The 21322-nt window shown below is 46.9% G+C and overlaps 1 protein-coding gene across 1 annotated transcript in view; it reads right to left on the reverse strand.

Moving 5' to 3' along the window:
- The window catches only part of LOC135895928 (uncharacterized), a 74184-nt gene extending 57325 nt beyond the window's left edge, over positions 1 to 16859 (reverse strand). Inside the window, exon 1 of the mRNA XM_065424195.2 lies at positions 16623 to 16859. Within this exon, the coding sequence (XP_065280267.1) occupies positions 16623 to 16750 (128 nt within the window). The 5' untranslated portion in view covers positions 16751 to 16859. The remainder of the gene's footprint in view (positions 1 to 16622) is intronic.
- Between the last annotated feature and the right edge of the window lie 4463 nt (positions 16860 to 21322).

Below are 21322 nucleotides of genomic sequence, written 5' to 3' on the forward strand. Positions count from 1 at the left end.
TGTGCGGCGAAGATAGCCTAACTTTTTCAGTGCTTTTGAGGTTAATAAATATATGCGCTTCGACCAAGACATACTGGGTGTGAAAACAAGGCCAAGTTATTTATATTCACTAACGCTCTGAATTGGAGTATTATTAACTTTGTAAGTAAAAGCGGAAGGGGCCGTTTTATTAGTGAAAGTCATAACAACCGTCTTACGAATGTTAATTGTCATTTGCCAGGTATCGCACCAAGACCTAAAATTAGAAAATGATTTTTTAAGCTGTAAATGGTCATCAAAGGAGGAAAGTTTATCATACAATACACAGTCATCAGCATACAAACGTATATTTGAGGTTATGTGACGAAACAAATCGTTTATAAAGATAAAAAAAAGCAACGGACCCAGCACGGAACCTTGTGGTAATCCGAAAGCACCTCTGTCACCCCGGAATTAGCTCTGTTAAAAGACACAAATTGAGATCGATCGGAAATAAACCTGCTTTGATTATAATAAAACTAAGGCTGAGGTATTGGTTATTCGTTTGCTAAATTTTATTCGATCCGACCATACGCTAAATTCCGCTATCATTCGTCGATTATACAGACAGGTTTTGTTGGCTGCATTGGCCTCTGGTGCCCCCCCCTCCCTTCTCATGATGCACGTAACATCTCGTGTGTTACCAGCGCAGCGCTCCATTCCCGTTACCACGACTGGCGCCCATACCACATCGCGCGGACTTCGGCGCTGCATGTATGCTGGCTAACTGCCCCCCGCTAAACGTTGAGTTACACCGCCTTTCTGACGAATTTTCTTTTTAACCCTCCTAATGTCACCCATCATGGTTCGAACTCCTTTCACCCAAACCAGATTTAGTTCCCATAAATAATCCATGCCAGGACAACCCTTGCAAGAAATTCCGATTCCCCCTTTTACCCTTCATCATCATCATCATTGTCATCATGGCTACGCCCACTGCACGGCCAAAAGCCTTTCATACTTCTACAACTACCCCGGTCATGCGCTAATTAACCCTTTTACCTGGTTGACCGCAACTCAGGCCGGCAAGGTCTCTTGCGAAACTGTGTATCGCATTTACACGAACGGGGGGGCTTTCACTGGCACTGCAGCTGGTGAGGCCTATACACCTATACGTCGTCTTTGATCGCCATTGGTCCGTTGATTTGCGTTCAAAAGCGTAAAGCGATGAACGGTACTAGTACATGCTTATAGCGCTGAGGTGGTCACTTTCACTGAGGCGCTCTGTTATATAGAAATTTTGCGCCGTGCAGTCACCGTGTGCGTACATGGACTGTGCTTGTCGTTGTTGGTGTCCTTATCGTGCCTTTTTGACACTGACACGCATAGGGTCCGTTAAGCGCACGCTTCATTTCATGGGGTCTACCAAGTTGACATTTCCAAGTTCCCTGAGTTTTCCAAATTTTCCCTGAGTGCCTTTGCGAAATTCGCGGGATGACCCAGAACTTTGTTTTATGTCAAGACGGGCCGACACCATGTCGCAAGACGGGCTGACACTATGTCGCCCGATGCTGTCACTCTCTAGCAAGCACGATAAAAAAATCAAAAACACGACTTGGATGGATGGAATATCTTTAATGAAAGGTCCTGCGAGCTACGAGTCGCAAGGTCTCATAGAGCGGGCTACTCCCACGTTGGGACCGGGAGTTGTAACTCCCTGGCCGCATCGTGGGCTCGCTTGACGGCCCAGAGCTGCTCCGCCAGGTCTGTGCTGCGTAATGCTTCTTTTAGCCTGGCGGAGTCTTGATCCTTGTTTGCGTGGGTCCAACCACGCGGCCAGAGCAAGTAATGTACGTCTAGTGTGCTATGGCAATTTTCGCAATATGATGTTTTGTATAGGTCAGGCACGTAGTGATGTTGTCTGTTCTGTTTACAAAATGATGTTTTGTATAGGTCAGGCACGTAGTGATGTTGTCTGTTCTGCGTGGGGTACGTGTTTAAATTCTGAAAGTGAGGGCTTGAGGCCTTGTGAGCTCATTGTGAGGTGTGCTGTATATTCTGCGGTCCAGATAAAAGTGCTTTGTGATCTCGTTATATGTGGAGGGAGGGTCCCGATTCTCGCTGGGATGGTCACGACCAGCATAGGTGGCGTCGCGGAGGGTTAGGTCTCGCGCGCTCCTGTGAGCCATCTCATTGAGATTGCGAGGGGCGTCCTCGATCTCTCCGAGGTGTGCCGGGAGCCAGCAGATGGTGTGATGCTGCAGCGGTGCGGATCTATTGATTATTCGTAGTGCTTGGCTTGTAACTGCTCCTCTCTGAAGGGCTTTGACTGCCGCGCGTGAATCGCTGTAGACGTGGGTGGTGGTCGGGTCTGTGAGCGCGAGTGCGATGGCGACCTGTTCTGCTATCTCGGACTTGTGGGTCTTGACTGTGATAGCGTTTGTGACTTGACCTTGCTCATTGATCGTGGTGGCAACGAAGGCTTTCCTGGTCGGGTACTGTGCCGCGTCTACGAAACAGACTAGGATCTTCTTATCATGTATTTCGCGCAGGATGAGCGATCCGTATGTCAGCCTCCTGGGTTCAAATTCAAATTCAAATTCTTTATTTTTCCATGAAAATACAATAAAAGTGTGTCCAGTACTGTTGGGACCCGTAGCTGTAGGCTAGTTATGGGTCCAAGAAATGAAATTACATAATGCAGACACTTCGTCACATAAACAATAAGAACTTGGAAAAGTGGAGAGGGGAATATATACATAATACATATGACAAAAATAAGGCATAGCAAGAAACAGTTGATTCAATTCAAAAACATCGTGCACGCTATATATAATAAATGAAATGTAAACAGCAGATAGATGTCTTGTAACTTGTTTAAAGCATGCGCTGAAAGAATTTTTTAGCTGTAAGTGCAAAATTTTGAGCGTATTTTATTTCTTGTGGAAGAGTGTTCCATATCTGAACACCAGTGAATGATAGCCGTCGTTATCCATAGACGTTGTGCGTGGGAGGTAGATTAAAGTTGCCTAATAATACATTTCTGATAGTACGCGATGATGCATAAAAGAGGGACATATGGAAGGGGTGGTTGTTTCTTACGATACTGTTTACGACAGTTGCTGTTTTTAGGAGGCGTAGTGAATCGAAGGGTAATATGCGTAGATCTTGGAATAATGGGTTGCTGGGGTGATCCTGCTTAGATTGCGTTATTATTCGTAATGATCGTTTCTGCAATTTTCTGATTGGCTGGAGATAACTATTGTAGGTCCATCCCCATGATTCCAGACAGTATGATAGATGACTGTGGATAAAGGAGAAATATAAAATACGTAATGTGCTTGTGTCAAAAAAGTCACGTGCTTGAAGCAGTTTATAACACCCCGATGCCACCTTCGTCCCAACTGCTAATAAATGGTCTTGCCAGTGAAGGTTACTATCAAAGATTACGCCAAGATATTTAAAACACGGGGTATATTCTAGTACAGAGTTGTCAATACTAATGTTTACAGAGTTGGCATCTACTTGTTTTCTGCGGGAGTGAAATATAGTATATTTTGTTTTCTTGACATCTACAGTAAGCTTGTTGTCTGTAAACCATTTAGAGACGTTTGCCAAATCTACGTTTGCTTTGGACTGTATTTCCTCGATGCTATTGCCTGTAATTATTATAGCAGTGTCGTCTGCATACATCAGCATTTCTCCGAATTTCAAGACACGTGGAAGGTCGGAAACGTATATAGAAAAAAGTATGGGTCCCAAAACAGACCTTTGGGGCGCGCCTGCATGAATACGTTGTGGTGACGATGAGACATCATTTATGACGACTATCTGATGACGTTCATTGAAGTAGCTAGAAAACAAATCGAAAATCCGTTCCCGAAAACCGTAGTGCTTTAGCTTGTACAAAAGGATGGAATGGTTGACCGTATCGAAAGCCTTCTTTAAATCTAGAAAGACTACAGCTACAAGTTTGTTGTCATTTAAAGCACTGTTTATAATGTGGGCTAAAGACTGCACCGCTGATGAGGTTGAATGGTTTGGGCGAAAACCATGTTGCTGTGGGCAAATTATGTTATATTTGTGTATAAAGCTATTGATTCGATTTTCTCGAAAAGTACATTAATGGCGCTGAGCACGGATATTGGTCGGTAACTAGAAGGGCTTGAGCGATCGCAGTCTTTGTATATTGGGACAGCTCGGGCTGTTTTTAGTGACGTTGGGTACGTGGCGGTTGCAAGTGAGTGATTGAAGACGTGGCATAATATGGGACCCAGAGCATCAATATTTTCTCTTAACATACGTACTGTAATTTCATCTATACCTGCAGCTTTATTACTATCCATGGTTGCTAATGTTGAGTGTATCTCGTTAAGTTCAATGTGATCCATACGAAAGGAGTTTGGGAGTGGGCTTGGTAACAAAGAATTTATATCTGTATTATTCACATTGGCACCTGAAGAAATTCCAACAGTATTGAAATATGAATTAAAGCTGTTTACAACATTCTGATCAACCACGTCCGGAAACGTTTGTTTGTGTGGCTTGCCTATAACGCTATTCACTATTTCCCACAGTTTTTTAGAGTTACCGGAGCTCTGTTCGATTAAACGTGTATAGTATTCTTTTTTTCGTGTACACATAACTGCCACAGATTTATTGCGTACCTTTTTGTACTGACTCAAGTAATAGCTGTTGTCCTTATGCTGTTTCCATTTATGATACCAAAAGTCATTCTGCTGCAATACTGCTAAAATGTGCTCCGTCATCCAGGGTGAGACGGGCAACTTATATGAGCGAACAGATGTTTGAATACTGCTGCTAGTTCTAACGCAAGTCAGGATGTCGATTAGATTGGAGAATTCTATGTCGACGTCATCGTGGTATATGGTACTAGTGTCGATTAACTGGATATTCGATCTCAGCAAAGTGTAGTCAATCCTCGTACTTACTTTGGCGTGCGTTAATTTAGGTTTTATGACGTCTTTGACCGTTATATAGGTGGGGAGATGGTCTGAGATGGGTTGGTTGCATACCCCGGCATTAATATTGGAGGTTATGGTGCGCGGGGTTCATGTTCCGCGGGAGTGGACGAACCGTGTAGGAGTTGCGCGTGTCCGTCGGAACGCTTTGATATAGATTCTCGATTACTGTGGTGTCATTACCTAGTTTGGCTAGGATTTCTCTACCCGGTTTGGTTCCAGAGTCTTGTCCATTGAGCCCGTTCTTGAGCTTCGGCGATATCTTCGAGTGTATTGTATACCCCCAGTTGCAGCAGGAGCTCTGTCTCGGTGTTCTTGGGGATTCCCAGCGCTAGTTTGACTAGCTTCCTCAGTTGTATATTGAGTTTATCCTTCTACGCTACCTTCCTTCTGTTCATGGCCGCCTCGTAGGTGAAATGGCATAGCGCAAAGGTGTGTGTAAGCTTGAGGAGATTTTCTTCCTTAAGGCCTTGTTATTTGTTTGCTACGCGTAGTATCAGATTCAAGACATTATTGGACTTTGTCACGATCTTCTCCACAGTCGTGGCGTTAGAGCCGTTGCTCTCAATGAGCATCCCAAGGACTCTGCTTTTGCTGACGTGCGGAATGGTTCCTCCGTCTTTTGTTCTGAGAGTAATGGCGCGTATGTCTGATTTCGTTCTTTGGCTTGGGACCGAAGAACGATATCAGAGACTTAAAACGACTGAAATCAGAGACTTAAAAACGACTTAATCCAGTTTGAGTAGCAACTAGTAGCGTTTATTTTATTCCGAAAGAAAACAGAAAGGAGTGGTTAGTAAAACGCACAGCGAATAAGACATCCTCGAAAAAAATTAAAACCCATTGCAACTCCAGTCAAACATTCTCAAATACGAATAAAAAAGGATCTGCATACAGAAGCGAATATTTTTGAATATGAGCTATTTTAATCAACTGATAGCAAGCTCATTGGTATGAGGCCCGAACTTTTTCACAAGTGACATTCTCTTGCAACAGCTGGTAAGTCGACCTCAACTGTCCTAACATACTCTCAGCCCGCACACAAGGCCTCAGTGTTCCATTTCACTGCTTTGAAGAATTTGTTTTGGTTTGAATGAGGGACACCTGCATCTCGGCGTCAGCCAATACTTTGTTTTTTGAGCTCATGGTTCTTCAAAGAAGCAGCGGCACGCTTCCTTTCCCGGTCATTCCTCAGTGCGTAGGTCCTTTAAGTTTTCGTCCTCCTTCCCTCCGCGCGTTCGCCCCACAGACAATTTGAAGCATCCTCTTGGTCAGTTGTACAGTTAAAGTCCGATTTTTCGGACTCCCCAGGGGCTGCGAAAACGTCCGAAAAATCGGACAATTCGAGAAAAAAAAATGAATGAATGTCTTTTACTGCCCTTAAGAAATCAAATCGCCACAGGCACACCCAAAAAGGCTCTGAAGGCCTGCCGGTACACGTATTAGACATATCGAAGCTTGTACTGTGACAGGAGATGGCGAGTGTACGCATGTATAATTAATAAATACACACTGTGTCCCGTGACAACCCTTCCACGCTTATGCTTCACCACAGTACTTTCGCGTATGCTTCACAGCGTAATACTGCGGTATTGAGGTGAAGATGACTTTCGGAAACCGGCACTGTGCAAGGTACCGTGCTTTCCGACCTTCGAAGTCAATCACGAGGACCACAAAATCGGAGTCGGTGCCATTGCTGACAGCGGCGAATTCTGTTAAGGAAGAACATGGTGCCCAACGGCAAGAAGCTTTATAGCGAACGTCGAAGCAGGTAGGCCTAGCGTAGCCGCAGTGGTGGCTACGGCTGCCAGTGGATCTGCGTGCGAGAGCGCCGGTGGGAGCCGTCGCGGTAATCAATACGGCAGCGGTGGTGGCTTTGATTAATGACATTTCGGACTTGCGGTTGCGGCAAAAAGTCCGGAAAACCGGACGGCGAAGGGTCCTTGTGTCCGAAATTTCAGACGTTCTGATACATCGACTCTATGGGGTACGTGGTGGTGCCGCGAAGCCGTCCAAATTATCGGGAATCTGGAAAGTCGGTCGTTGACTGTACACTGGCAACTCCTCCAGGCAACTACACGGGGTCAAAGACGATTCGTAGCGATTCCTCTCTGTTACTTGAGCCGTCATTACCATGACTTTCGTGCCCTTTTCCCTGAATTGTAGCTAATTTTTCCTGATAGAAGCACAAATTCCCTGAGTTTTCCCTAAGTATTTCCAGACGACTCAAAACCCCTAGAATTCCCGGTTTTTCCCGGTTTTCGCAGCTTACAGGCGCTTGAGAGGCGACACCTGTCAGCCTGTGCTACGTTGCGGGGCACAGGGGCGTGGTGGGGAATGAACTCGCAGACGCGGCTGCCTCGTCCGCCTGTACTTGTGGGGCGCTTCGGGAAAGTGGCCATTCTATGAGGTCAATTTGCACGCACTTTTATAAGATCGCCCAAAATCGCCGGCGCGTATTGGAAGAGGGAAGGCAATGACACGAGCCTAATTTGGTCAGAAGTGTCAGAAGATAATTGGGTCAGAAGTGTTCGCGAAATACAGCGCTGGTTACCTCACATTGCCAAGTTTCACCTTTTTCCTCTCAATGCTTTTTTTTTTGCATGCCTGTTACTGAACATTTGCACAGCGTAAGCCGACCATGATGGGGACTGCCCCGTGCAATATGACTTTAACTGCGTGCCTCATTCTCACAGTCTCATTTTCTCTTTAATTACTTTTTTCACTTCCTCCTTCCCTGCACTCTGCGTATTCATTTAATTTTGAATCCACTCAACCTTTATGTTTTACGGTTTTGCTATGTGTCAACGAGCAGGCTTTGTATTGAGCACGCGGAATCATCACTGCCGAACGCCTTCCATTTGAGACTCCAGGCGGTCACCCTTTCTTGGATCGGACCTGGTGTTCCTTGTATTGGAAACGACTGCACACCGTACTTAGCTTAAATATAGAGAAATAAATGCGCAGCATCGCGCTGCCAGCGGATCACTGCCGCTTATTACATATTAAATCGCTTACAAGTACTATCGGAGCCTGTACTTGGTAACATTATTATTCGGCCTTCATTTTTACAATCTTGTTATGAAAACCGGATATCTTACATTGGTTTAGCCTCCGAATTTGTTCTTTTTCTATTTAATTGACTCATTTTTTCCCAATTTTATTGCGGTTTCGATGGAAGATCCTGATTCACGTATTTTATAATTGGCTTTAATGCCCGGTATGCTTTAGTGGCGGTACGGGCAGCCCCTTACTTTTCTGTTACTTTCTTTCTTTAGTTTTGAGGGAAGAACTTTGCAATGGGCATGCCACTGCGTTTGTACCGCTTATCAATGAATAATAGAGATAATTTAATTGAAAGAAGGCAGAGAAGTCGGCCTGAGCTAAGGCGCTCTAGCCTGCTACTCTGCACAGGGGTAGGGGAAACGGGGACATAAAGGTGTGATGAGGGATGATGATGACACAGCAAGAAGGATGCGCAAAGGTGAAAGCAAGTTCAACACTCTGATGATAAACATTCACAAATGTCATCCATGAAGCCACTATCAGGTTTCGTATCAAGTCTGTAGTCACCAATTCGAGTGAACTTAAAAATAGAGGCGCTAGGACGAAACTGGTGTGTGGGCCCCCCCTGCTTGAACAGCACAAGCGCCAAACGAAATCTTTGTAGCATATAAAGAGCTGCGATAAGCGGCTCTAGCACGGCGAGCACTTGTAGGGCACTTTTAGCGGCCGGAGTCTCGAGACCACCGAGAATCACGCGCATTGATTCTACTAGGTCCTTCAGCATTTTTTGTACACTCTCCTTCTCATTGTGTTCATCTCCTTGCTTGCCCGTAGTGTCACCGGTTTCATTGGCCTTATAATTCTTGGCTTCATGGCGCAGAGGACCACTAGTGCCCGCTGGCATGGCCGTGGGCCTAGAGGGCAGCAAAGGCCATTCCCTGTCTGTATCAGCCGGTGGAGGTGAATGTTTGCCGCGTGCTCTCGCCGACCTTGAATTATCAGTAGACGCCGTTACCGTCCTCGATGTACGCACAGGCAGAGGTGGTCGTGGTACCTGTGTCACGCTAGTTAGTTCTCCTGAAATGGTTTTATGATGCTCCTGTCGCGAGCGTTGGTCACTTTGGCGAACAGATTGAGCAGCCTCTTTACGTGAAGATTGGTCTCTTGCCATTTTTCGAAGAATACGAAAATCTTGTTTCATCTCCGGGTATTCCTTCGAAGTCGCTTCGTGAGAGCCAGTACAGTTTGGACATTTAAATGACGCCTCACAGACGGTGGTATCATGCTCTCCGCCGCAACGCGAGCAGGTGGCTTTGCTTCTGCAAAAAGCGCTCACGTGTCCTATTTTGTGGCATTTCCGGCACTGAATAGGCCTCGGAACGAATGCTCGTACTCGGTGTATAACGTAGCCCACTTTAACAGACACTGGTGATGTCGAAGAAGCAAATATTAACTTGATGCGTCGGGAGCGCCCCAAGCGGTGAATCTCAAGAATGCGCACCGATGACCTCAAAAGACTCTTGGGGTCCTGGCCGCCGCATGAAGATGCGCCGTATGTCGACTGAGGCGACTTCATCGCAACAGAGTGAACAAGAATCCTTCATGGTTTCTTACGTGCCGCTCTCGACGTCACACAACATGAACTCCCTCAGCAGGTAGTTTTTAACCGAATAAATTGAAAGTGTGGCCCCTGGGCAAATTAACGAGATCAGGATCAACGCTCGCAAGAACATCCTGACAATAGATGTGAAAAATTCTGCAATGCTTGAGAAGTTAAAGACCATTCCGCAGTTTAGCGCAATCCCCGTCCGCTCCTTTATTACTCACGGGAAGGAGACAACAACTGGAGTGATTTCCGACGTGGAGCTTAAAATCAAGCATGTTCATCAATGAAGAGACTCAATAAACCAAAGGGAAGCTGGATAGAGCATAGATGAGCCCGGCACGCCTCACATGTGATGTGTTTAGGCTATTCGCGTACTATCGGATAGTCATCGTAGATGGCTTCTGCCCGCATTTTGAACAGCGTGCTTTTACTAAACAACGCTTCATGCTGCGGAGTGTAATGGCAGCAGCTTGTTTACGCTGTGAGTATATGCTAAGACGTGAAAATAGTTTTACATTTATGGCGAAGACGGCTGTTCATTATTCAAGCACTGTTCGAAATATATTCCATTCCATTCGATTCGCTTCGACACTAGTCGATTCGTATTCGATTCGGTCTCAAAAGCCGCGACGGCTTCCTCTCAGACTCAACTGGATGAGTACACCGGAATATGCTCGAGTGGGCTTATCCCAGGGGACGCCGCATTGTTTCTGGCGATTGCGATTGATTTCTTGAGTTTAACGTCTAAAAACGGGCAACACTGAGCTTTTGAAGGACGCAGAAGTGGACAGGCTCCAGATTAACTACGAGCGCAATTGGCGTTCTTTATTGTGCGTCCAAAGTGCGGTACACGAAACGCCTTGCGTTCCGCCCACCTCGAAACGCGGCCGCCGCGGCCAGGACCCGCGACCTCGCAGTCAGCAGCCGAACACCATTACCAATGAGCCATTGCTGTGGCTTACAATAAGTGGGTGGCATTGCGGCAGGATTAGATTGGTGCGCTCCTCGATGAACTGCTAACCGTTGCGTTCAGCTGCGCTGATAGCGCGCTTGTATTTGCGATCGCTGCATTGATGTGGTATTTGATCTTGGATATTATAACTTTCTGCACTCTGCAAAAAATTCCTGTTTCTTTTGCGTGTGTGTTTTCCATCGAGCGTGAGCGTATCTCTTTTGTTTTACAGCGTTCTGTCTGAAGGATAGCGGCTGCTTACGCATAATAATTAGCGGGACACGGATTCAAATAGCTGCACCTACTTCCAATCTGCCCCATCAGAGTATTCTTCGGTCTGGTCTGCGGAAGCACTGAACGTTAAAAAAAATGTTCGCTTGTTGTTCTAACATAGCCCGGCTTGCAGTTACCGCACGCTAACAGTAGCCTCCGCAATATGCCGCGTCTGTACCTATTCTCAGCTCTGTCAAAACATGCAAACACTGTTTTACCTCGTTCCGACATCACGTGCCTAGTGCCTTCATACACAGTGACTTGCAAATGCGCAGAAACTACCTTCACGCCTGTCCTTTGGCCATAGGAGCTCGCTGTTGGACGAGAATATAACGTGATATAGCATTTTGTAATGTGCTAATTTCCCTAATGTTATTGAAGGTATACATCCACATGCTCGCACGATGTCGACGCCAGTCGCTACGAAAGTCGGTGCAAGTGAAAGTGAAAGTGAAAGTCGGTTTTCTCAAGGAGACAAGTGTGCTTCTGCGTATGCCGCTTATCCAATGCGCAATAGTCCGCTGATAGTGCCGGTCGCTATATGTGTACGCTTACATCGCGAAGTCAGCATTTGCTGCTGAAAGAGTATTGCAGAAATAACAGCCAAGATGCTCGTATCTTTGTTCCGGCTATAGGCGGATTTCAAAGCGTTGCTAAAGAAAAAAATATATGAATGCGGCAGTGTTCGCACTTCGATGTCGCTTTGCTTTACTGAAATACTCATATAAAAAAAGTTTAAGATCCTATGCACCGTGGGAATTGGAATTATGCGAACCATTGTGCAGATATCTATAGCTATTCATGATCGTTCGGGCTTCTGCAAAGTGTTACCGCGTGCACCAAGGTGTTGGTCTTAAGACCTGCAATTGTGCGTGCGTGACGCGACGTGTGAGACGACAGCAACAAGACGGCGATGATGATGTGTTGAGGGCGATTGCAATGACGTAACGACGAATATCGTGTTACTCGGTAGAAAAAAACGTTTCAACCTGTTTCGTTATGACATGGGGTGATCCAGAACGCGGTACCGCCAAGGTACCGCCGTTTGACGTGTCAAAAGTTCGTTTAAAAGAAAAACGCATTGAGAGAATAACTTTCCATATATTCTAATTTATTTTCACGTTCCGTTCACCAAACTCGCAAGACATACAATCAGAAGAGTACTCATTTGGGCTGGTTGGTTCATGATTACGAGCAGTAAACAGCGCTAACAACAGGACGAAGAGATGGACACAGACCACAGCGCTAACAACCAAGTGTCTTTATTATTTCAGTCAGTATACATATACTCTACCACTACCTCAAAGCACAAAAGCAACAGAAATTCAGCATGCGCAGGGACAATAAATTGCAATGAGATAGGAAGGCAATCTCCTTTGGAGGGAGAGAAATGGAGGCTTGCACACGCTTCGCCGCTATTATGAATGTAAAAGGCTTCGGAAATAAGACCTGCGCGGTCATCGCCGTATATTGACAAATAGGTCACATCTTTAAAAGACGGCTTGCAGCCGCATTCATTGCAACGCAGTGATAACTGACTACCTCTAGCTTGTTCTTGAACATTGTTTGAGTGTTCGCACGTGCGGTCATTTATGCACCGCCCCGTTTGACCGATATAGAAACGCTTACATGAAAGAGGAATCTTATAAAGCACACAGTCACAACAGCCAACAACAAACCTCTGCCTGTGCTGCGTTTTACAACTTTTTTTGTTGTTCTTGGTGACCCGATTGACTTGGTGGCACAGGCTACCTAACTTATTTCTGGCAGTGAGCAGCAACCTAACGCCTGCCCTGCTGACAACCTTTTTGAGATTATGCGCAACGTGGTGCACGTATGGGATAACCGCAATCATTTGCCGTGAATCATTCTCAGATTGAGCAGCTGGCGAATGCTTTCTTCTAAGGCTTGTTGCGAGGTGTTCAGCGATGCTAGTTAAAAGTGGTAACGGGAAACCTGCGAGCTTAAGCCTGGCTTCTTGCAATTCGAAGCTTGCATCTATATACTTGGTGGTCACAAGACCTGATGAGGGCCGCCTTCATGCAAGATCTTGCAATAACGCGCTTAACTATCTTTGAGTGCTCGGAGGAAAAGGGAAGAAGGCTCTTATGAGACCGAGGAGCATAACACCAACAAACATGGTTGCTTGAGAACGAGATCTCCAAGTCTAAGAAACGTAACTTATTGTCTGACGGATGCTCCGCGGTGAATTCAAAGGAATCTAAAGCTGTGCGGAACACGTCATATGGCGCTCCGCCTCCACCGATAAGTATACTTGCGCCGGTTACTTGGTGCCCAGCTTGTGCATGGATGCTAGAGTGAAACCCTTCCGCATGTGCCTTCACTATTCCCGCCATTTGAGCGCTCGCCGCTCTGTGCTTCTAAGTTCAACACCTTGGCTCTTTCACGGTCTTCGCTGCCCCACTTGCTATGTGTATACTCTAACAAGGTCGAGTTCTAAGTAGGCACACGAGCCGAAACAGAGCTCTTCGCAGATAACATCGACACTCTTTTACGCAAGATACATAAGTTCGCTCTGGGGGTCCCCATACGGACCTCCACTGAAAGGCTCATGCTTACTGGCACCTTCAACACATTTAATGAACTCACAGACGCTCATCTCACATCCCAGTATAGCAGACTTTCTAACACCGCAACAGGTCGACACATTCTACAAACTCTTTCTATCACTCCGGCACCCATCATCAAGTTAAAATACACCTTTCCACATCACATACACGATAACGTCTGCATCCCCCCACTTCCTAAAAACATGCACCCTGTGCACCACAAACAGCGCAGGAGGCAGCAAGCAAAGGCTCTCCCAAAACAGTTCTCCACCTCAAAAGACGTGATCTATGTTTATGCCGCCGAATATAGGAACAGAAATCATTATGCAATATCAGTCATAACTTTCACGGCCAGGACGCAGCGGCCGCCTCCGTTCCTGCCTCTTCCTCGAATTCTCTCTCTCTCTCTCTCTCTCTCGAAGGAGGCGGAGGAGGAGGTCATAGCCCTGGCCCTCACAATCCCAAATTGATCACTTATCGTTAGCGACTCCAAAACGGCCATACATAACTTCGGAGCGAGCAGGGTCTCTAAGCCAGCTCCTTCCCTCCTCTTGGCCCATCCTTTCCATCAAACTGTAGCGTCAATCTGGATTCCCGCGCATGCGGGCCTTGCCGGAAACGAGGCGGCTCATGCCAGTGCTCGAGGATTCACAGTCCCGGTTCAGGCATCACATGTGTCGGACCTCGTTACGGAGGAGGCGCCGTTTACAGCGCAGGATGGGCTTATTACCTACCACGACATCTGCACACACTACCGATCAAATCGTCTAACCTTTTGACCACTCATGGCCAAATCAACGCGCAGGTGTGAAGTCCCGTGGCGACAGCTGCAGACTCGCACCTTTCCCTCCCCTTACCTCCTCCACCGTATTCATCCCTCCATTTACCTTTCTCCCTCTTGCAAATTCTGCGTCTCTCCGAAAGCAGACTTAAACCACACCATGTGGGGTTGCTCTAAGCACACCCTTCCCCCTTTCCCCAAGTAATTAACATCTAATAAGGAGCAGTAGTGGGAGGGTGCCTTGCGTAGCTCGGCGCCCTACTTTCAGGTGGCCATCCTGGAGTGGGCTGAGAGGATGGAGGAGGCCTACTCCAAGTAGTTCCTCCCCCCACCCTCTATCCCGTTGCCCTTAATTTTCATTAATGAGGGTTAAAGTTTTTCATTGCCATCATCATCATCATCATCATCATCTTCGTCATCATCTTCTTCTTCTTCTTCGCAGAATGCTTTCCAACTCCCGAATTCGACTTTCGTCTGTATACAGTGCTGCTCCTCAGTCTGTGGGTGATGGGACATGTGTTTGTGCTCCGCTTTCCTCCTCTCCCTTTCTTCCTTCTCAAGCGAATGGGGGTATACATAGTGCCCCCCCCCCCTCCCCCAGGAGACAAGTGCTGGTCTGCCTCTCTGTGTGTTTCGTGCGGTGGTTGCGCTTCCACGTGTTGTTAAAGATAAGGCGCCAGAGCCATCGCGCGCAGACTTTGGTACTTCAACTCGACACACTTTCCTTAGGCAGCGCCGCTTGAGTATCTTTCCTAGTACGCACGCAGGAGCGCTTTGCGCAGGAGTTCTGCGGCATCCCGAGGATTCATCCGAGAGCCGATCGAGAGCCGTCAGCACGGTGTGTTCGTTACGAAAGCTTCGCTCGGGCGAAACCAATTTCGCACGAGTCGCGTGCCACGTTTACCCCCTTTCAGTTCTTGGGCTTCGAGGCTAAACGTCATCGTGAACTGCGAGAGGCGGCGCACAGCGACGAGACCCTATGTTTAGCAGTCAGCCAAAGATAACCTTGCATATTTTGTCAGCATTCAAAGCCTATCTATGCGGCGTTTGTTGAACGCATCCATGTCCGCCCCTATTGAAAAATGCTCATGCTGCATAACTCCAATTTCCAGTCACCCCATGTGACATGCGGGAAGATATTGCTTTGTTTTTAAAAGTACGGGCTGCAGATTCAAGGCTACGACTACACTTGCTCGCTATCTGTTTTGTCTCTTACTTCTGTCGTTATATTGTTATTCATCTTGTTCATGTTTTTTTTCCTTCTTCAACTAATGCAGACTGCCTTGCTAGCATGCAGACGACCGTTCTTCTCATGAAAATACTTTTTTTGTCTCTACGATTCCTGTATGTTCGCACGGGATAATCAGAAATCTTTTGGGACATGTGGGTTCTTTGGATAGGTACAACACCTCATTCCACGATCATATCAGACCAGCAGGTTTATTATCAGGGATATAGGTGACCTACGTTCCCGAATTCAGACCAGCTGAACCAACCATTACATACGTGTAAGACGCCACGAAGCAGTAACAACGAAGGGCCTCGTTGACTGCTGCTATTGACCTCGTGCTGCACAGCTTTCATCAACTATAAGTCCGGTTATAACGAACGTCGGCGGCGCTTTCGAAGCCGAGCACGATCTTTTCATCCCTAATGCCAGTAGTCGATGACTTACAAGAGCAAGAAATTGGGGTCGTGCGTAATAAAACCTGGTGCATTCCTATAAATTGGTTTCATAACGGTGTATACGTCTGCCTGCCTCAGTTTGTTCTGAAGTACACGTCGCATCATACATAAGCATTGGCGACAGCAGAAACCATTGGGCTAGGTCGTGCGTCACAGATACAATGACGGATCAAAAACCAGCTTCCTACAAAAAATTACCAGAGAAATCTGGCACTAATACCTAAAGAACCTGCAAGTGTGGCGGTTGAACCAGCAAATGTGGAGTATACTACATGGACTTACGAAAACTTCGTTCTTCTGGCCTCAGTCGACTTGCGTCTTCTTCAAGTTAATCATATCCAACGAAATGTCGCATGTGAAGTCGAGCGATTCGCAATTATTACGCAGGTGCACAGAATCCTTTTGCCTTTTGCCTTTTGCGTTTAGAAAACTGTTCGAATATTTAGCAAGGTAAAGCGTAAGGAATGGCTCACAACGAAGGGGCTGAAAGGCCTGGAGAGAGAGAGGCCTGAAGGTTTGAGAAAGGCCTGAAGCCACAAGTACGAAGAGTACAGATGAATCCATGCACTACGAATCCTTTCCATGGCGGCTGATTGGTCGCAGCAGCGAATTCTCTCTAGTGATTTTAGTATAGGCAACGATAAGATTAATACAATATTTGTTACGACGCCACCCTATTTTACGGATCTTCGCGCTCCGCAAAGCGCTACAGCTCCGCGGCGTCTGCAGTGGGATTTGCAACTATTTCCCGGGCTTTCCTGCTCAGCTGGGAGGGCACGAAGCGAAAGATGCTCGATAGCGTACTCACGTAAACAGCCTCTTGTAGTCGTATCCTCCGCTTATTTCGCAAGCTCCGTCGCCCGCCGCTAGGCCGATGAGTGTCGCTACACAAGCAAGAAAGACGCCCCAAGATCCCGCTGAATTCGGCCCGGCCATTTCTGTTTGCCCCGTCTTGTAACGGTGGTACTTGGGTGGGAGGAAAAATATCCTTCCTCGGCCTGACTCACTCGCCGCCCGAGTCCCGCACGACTATACAGCGACGACAAATACTCGACATGGTAGCATATTCGACGCAGAGATTCGATAAAACGTATACGCTTATACAATGTTATCGGCGTCCCACCGCTCGAGTCGACCAGCTTTTATCTAATCGCGAGGAGGGAGCATTGGCTCCTGAATCGATTCCGCAAAACGGTCGCAGGAGGCACCACCGGGTCGTTTTCTTTCTTTCGGCTGCTGAGACTGCAGACCTTACGTTGTGCTAAAATAACTAGCTGTCATATTGAGTCTTCCAGCGTTCCCGAGCGTTGGACGACTGTCAAGTGCGTTGGAACCAGCATAGTGTCATACAGTCCCGGGGAACTTTCTGTGGCAGCGAAGAAAAATCTAGAGGCAAAGCACTCGCAAGTTAGAGAGCTTCTGAAAGAAAGTCCCACATTAATTTATCATCCGCATTAGTTTAGGCTGGGGAAAAGAAAACAAACGCCTTAATTACGACAGCAAACTCAAAGAAATATAACACTGAGCGTTAAATTTGACGTATATTTCTGCCTTGTTCTTCGGCGTTTTGGGTAAACGAGAAGCCGGCTCGCGTTGGAGGTATACGCTGATTCAGAATCTGAAAGCAATATCAGAATCTGTCGGAATACTTGTCACAGCTACACACACATGTATACAGAAGCTCCGCCCCTGCAGCGTCCATTTCGTCGTCACAGAAAGTTGTCCTCGAGTATATACAGCTTACTTTCAGTTGGGCAAGGTGGTACGCCTTATCATTTTGATAACGGCACGTGAAGGCGCCAGTACAATTTGCTGTTGAAGATGTTTTTCCCTGCCCACACCGTTTCCCCGCCCTTATCCAACTTTGAAAGCGAAGCGCAATCTCGTCAGTAGCGCCAGAGCCTCTCCGCACTAACTAAAATAACATCGCGAGTTGCGGGCGCTCTTACGTTGCCCGGATACGTGACTAAGGATGACGCGCTTGAATCTTTTCACTGTGAAAACGATTTTAAGCGTGCGTTCGCGTTCAACCAAATTCTGCGCAGATACTTTCCGTGGGCTGATGCTGCTACCAAATCCTTTGGATCACTACCGCGCCACGTTCAACTCATTTCCACTGCTTTCGCGGCCACCTGTTCACGGTTTAGGAAAAAAATATTTAGCACTGTGTACAAACAGTAACTCTATTGGAGAAAGATTGTATCGCGTGCCTCTTGTCAACACGTTTGCTACGGAGAAAAAAAAAAGGCGACAGATAACGGTGGCTCACAGGCCGCGTGCCCGGAAAAATTACGCGCGTGCTTTTAATCTTGAAGGGCGAGACACAAGTCACCCCACTTTGTTGCATACGGCGTGCGACGTCATGCCAGACTCTTAGATTAACCGATTTCTAGGTTAATCGAACATAAAGCCCAGTGGTGGGTGGTGTTAGTGCGCTCTTGCTATACCTGTATGAGCACTGAGCTTTAATATGCCACTAATAATACCAGTTTTCTATAGCTGTTACTAGTTGCACCTTTCTGGGGCGATAATTGGCCGTTATGGGAGGATCTGCGACGGTAAAGGACGCTGTTATCCGCGAAACAAAGCAGGTTGATGTGATACCGGACGCAAGAGCATGTACGAAGATTAAGAGTAAGCGTGCGCCGAGCCGGGACCATGGCAGCACACGCGAGAATGCGTTAGCAAGTGCAGAATTGACGCGTCAGATTACTGCGCATTGAGCGCAGTCGCGAGGGAGAAGGTAATCCAAGATGAGATAAGTGGGCCAATGCGGAGGCTCGACATTTAATTACGAGTCTCTGGTGGGGCACGCGGTCGAAGGCTAATTGAGGACAGTCTAGGTATACTGCGCCATATTTGAAAAGAGTCCAGGTTTAGGTGGTAACTTAGTCATCGCCGTTGGCAGTGGTGGTTGTGGCAGCAGCATCAGCAGTTGCGAACGCCTCATACTTATGTTCAGTGCGGAAAAAAGGGGCACTCTCAGCGATTTCCCATTACACCTGTCTCACGCCAGCTGACCCTGCAAACGCCTGCAAATTTCGCGGTTCCATCACACCACCTACCTCTGTATACCGTCCCAATTCGGTAGTTATGAGCTCTTAAAGTTTTGTTGAAGATCAGTGAGCTGACCGATTTGCATGCTTATCTTGAAAGAAAAAAGAAAGGAATACTGCCGCTATTTGATAAAGTTACAGCCGGTCCTGTCAAGCCTTCCTTCACCCCTGGCGTTAAATACGCCCATACGTTTACGACATCGTGTAATAACTTTGAAGTTCCATAAGCGTAAACACGATACACGTTAATCGGACTGACCGATAGTTGGGTTCTATAGGATCACCAGAAAAGGTCAACCTTATACTCGGTTCGATCGTCAGGAAGGGACCTGCTCGGAATAGACTTAGAACATAAGTGACGCAGAATTGTGGCAGAATCGGAAGTTTAAAAGAATGAGTTAAAACAGACTCTGTACATAGGCATACGCGTCAAGTAGATCTATATTTCAGCGCATCAATTCTAAAATAACAAAACTAAGCACAGGACCGTAATTGCATTGGCTACATGCGCACAGGTTAAATCAACTCGGAAAGCTCGAGTCCATCACTGTACAATTCTCGTCTATGCAAGGTGTGCGAAGGCTCAGGCATACTTCTGTGCATCAGATTGTACTCGCCTGTGAGGTAGCACCTTACGGTCAGGACGGAAGGATGCAATATCTAAAAAATTTACTTCTGCAAGATAATTAAGCACTCTCTTAAAGTTAACAAGAGATGGGAAGAGGGGTATATGGTGCGAGTAAAGTTTCATGAAATGAGCGACTCGCCCTCGGTGAAATCTAGGAGATGCCATTTCTTCTGTGACAATTCAAGGCCTAGGATGAACTAACACTTGCATGCCAAATTAGCTAAGAGAAAGCCTAATACTGAAATGATAAAATGAGCACAGACCGCGTAAGACGGCCATGAGAAGGAAACGCGGCGCTCTCAGGATTGGGGGCTCAATCCCATCGCTCCTAACCCATTGTCAAGATTGGAGTCCGGCATGGATTAGGAGGTAGCTGGCCCATGCCGTCGTCCAACTTATCCACGCTGAAGACGTTGATCAAGGGAAGGACTGCTTCTCAACGAGAACGAGAAATATGGGTTTGTTTACAGTAACTACATCAGTCTAACATGACTGCTTGAGAAAGTACATCAGTCTAACATGACTGCTTGAGAAAGTACGTCAGTCTAACATGACTGCTTGAGAGTGTCCTGAGCAGCCGCACAACAGCGGTTTATAAACACTCAGTCCTCCCCCGACACCCAGGTGACGGAAACGGCCGTCCAGGCACCGTAGGCGAGTTGACGAGGCACCGTAGGGCATATTATTCCCCGAGCCGCAGTGCGCCCGCCGGCTGCCCATTGTCTGGCGTCTTGGTCGGCACGTGGGAAGGGGTCTCGGTAGACGTTCTCGCAGGCTCGGTAACAATAGTTGGTCCGCCGAGCCCGGTAAGTCACAATGGCGACGAGGCTAGAGCGTAACGCTAGGCATTCCGAGACAAGGTTGCCGCTGCTGTCGCAACTGGCAGGCAACACTTGCACGTCATCGGGTCGTTCTTAACAGCGCCGAAACAATAGGCCACGAAGCGTTCAAGGATGCAAAGACAGATTTCAGGCAGGCCACTTTTTTTTTGCCTGCCTTAGATTTTAATGTCACAAAAAGATTGACTCGTCATCGTGGCATTGCGAAAGTGGGTGTCAAGCGAGGATGTTGCGAAACCACCACTACAACTGCTGAAGGGGGAACGCAATGCTCTATTGATTGTTCGGATGCTAGTTTTGAGCTTGTTCTTTATTGACACTTGTGCTGTTCTGTGTGTTGTACGGGTGAATTTATTGAATGGATGCAATGTTCGCTTCACTTTCCTGAGTGCTTGTAGCTTCCGGATTACGGGGGTATGAGCCTTGCATTTTCTTGTTTGCTTCCTGGGTTATGAACCATTGTTGATGAGGATACATGCTTGTTTTGAGCTTGTTTAGTGAAACGCACGCTTTTATGTACGTTGCATGCGTTATTACAATTATTGTGGGTACTGTTCGCTTCAAACTGCCGAGTGCTTGTAGCCTCTGCATTACGGTGTGTATGGGGGGGGGGGGGGCGAGTCATTGCATTTTTTGCTTGCTTAGGGGGTACGGGCCATTGTTAATTTTTAATCACGAACGGACACGAAAAATGCCGACCACAATGGCTAACAGCGTCACTGTAATACTATATTGCAACTTGCGTGCTCTTGCGACAAGCAAATTGATAGTACACGCCTACCAGTGGCAGATCCAGAGGAACAGCCTCTGGTAGCCGACGATACCACCTCCCCCCCCACCTCCTTCCCCCACTACTTGGCGGAATTGCGGTCATATCGCTTGGTCTTGACGAGTGCTGTACAAAAAAATCGTGCGCCAGAAAAATTCAAATTAAAATGATACTCCCGATCTATAGGCGTTTTAAAAGCAGCAAATGTAAATAAAA

The sequence above is a fragment of the Dermacentor albipictus genome, chromosome 2 (genome assembly GCF_038994185.2).
Source record: "Dermacentor albipictus isolate Rhodes 1998 colony chromosome 2, USDA_Dalb.pri_finalv2, whole genome shotgun sequence".
Taxonomy (NCBI): Eukaryota; Metazoa; Arthropoda; class Arachnida; order Ixodida; family Ixodidae; genus Dermacentor; species Dermacentor albipictus.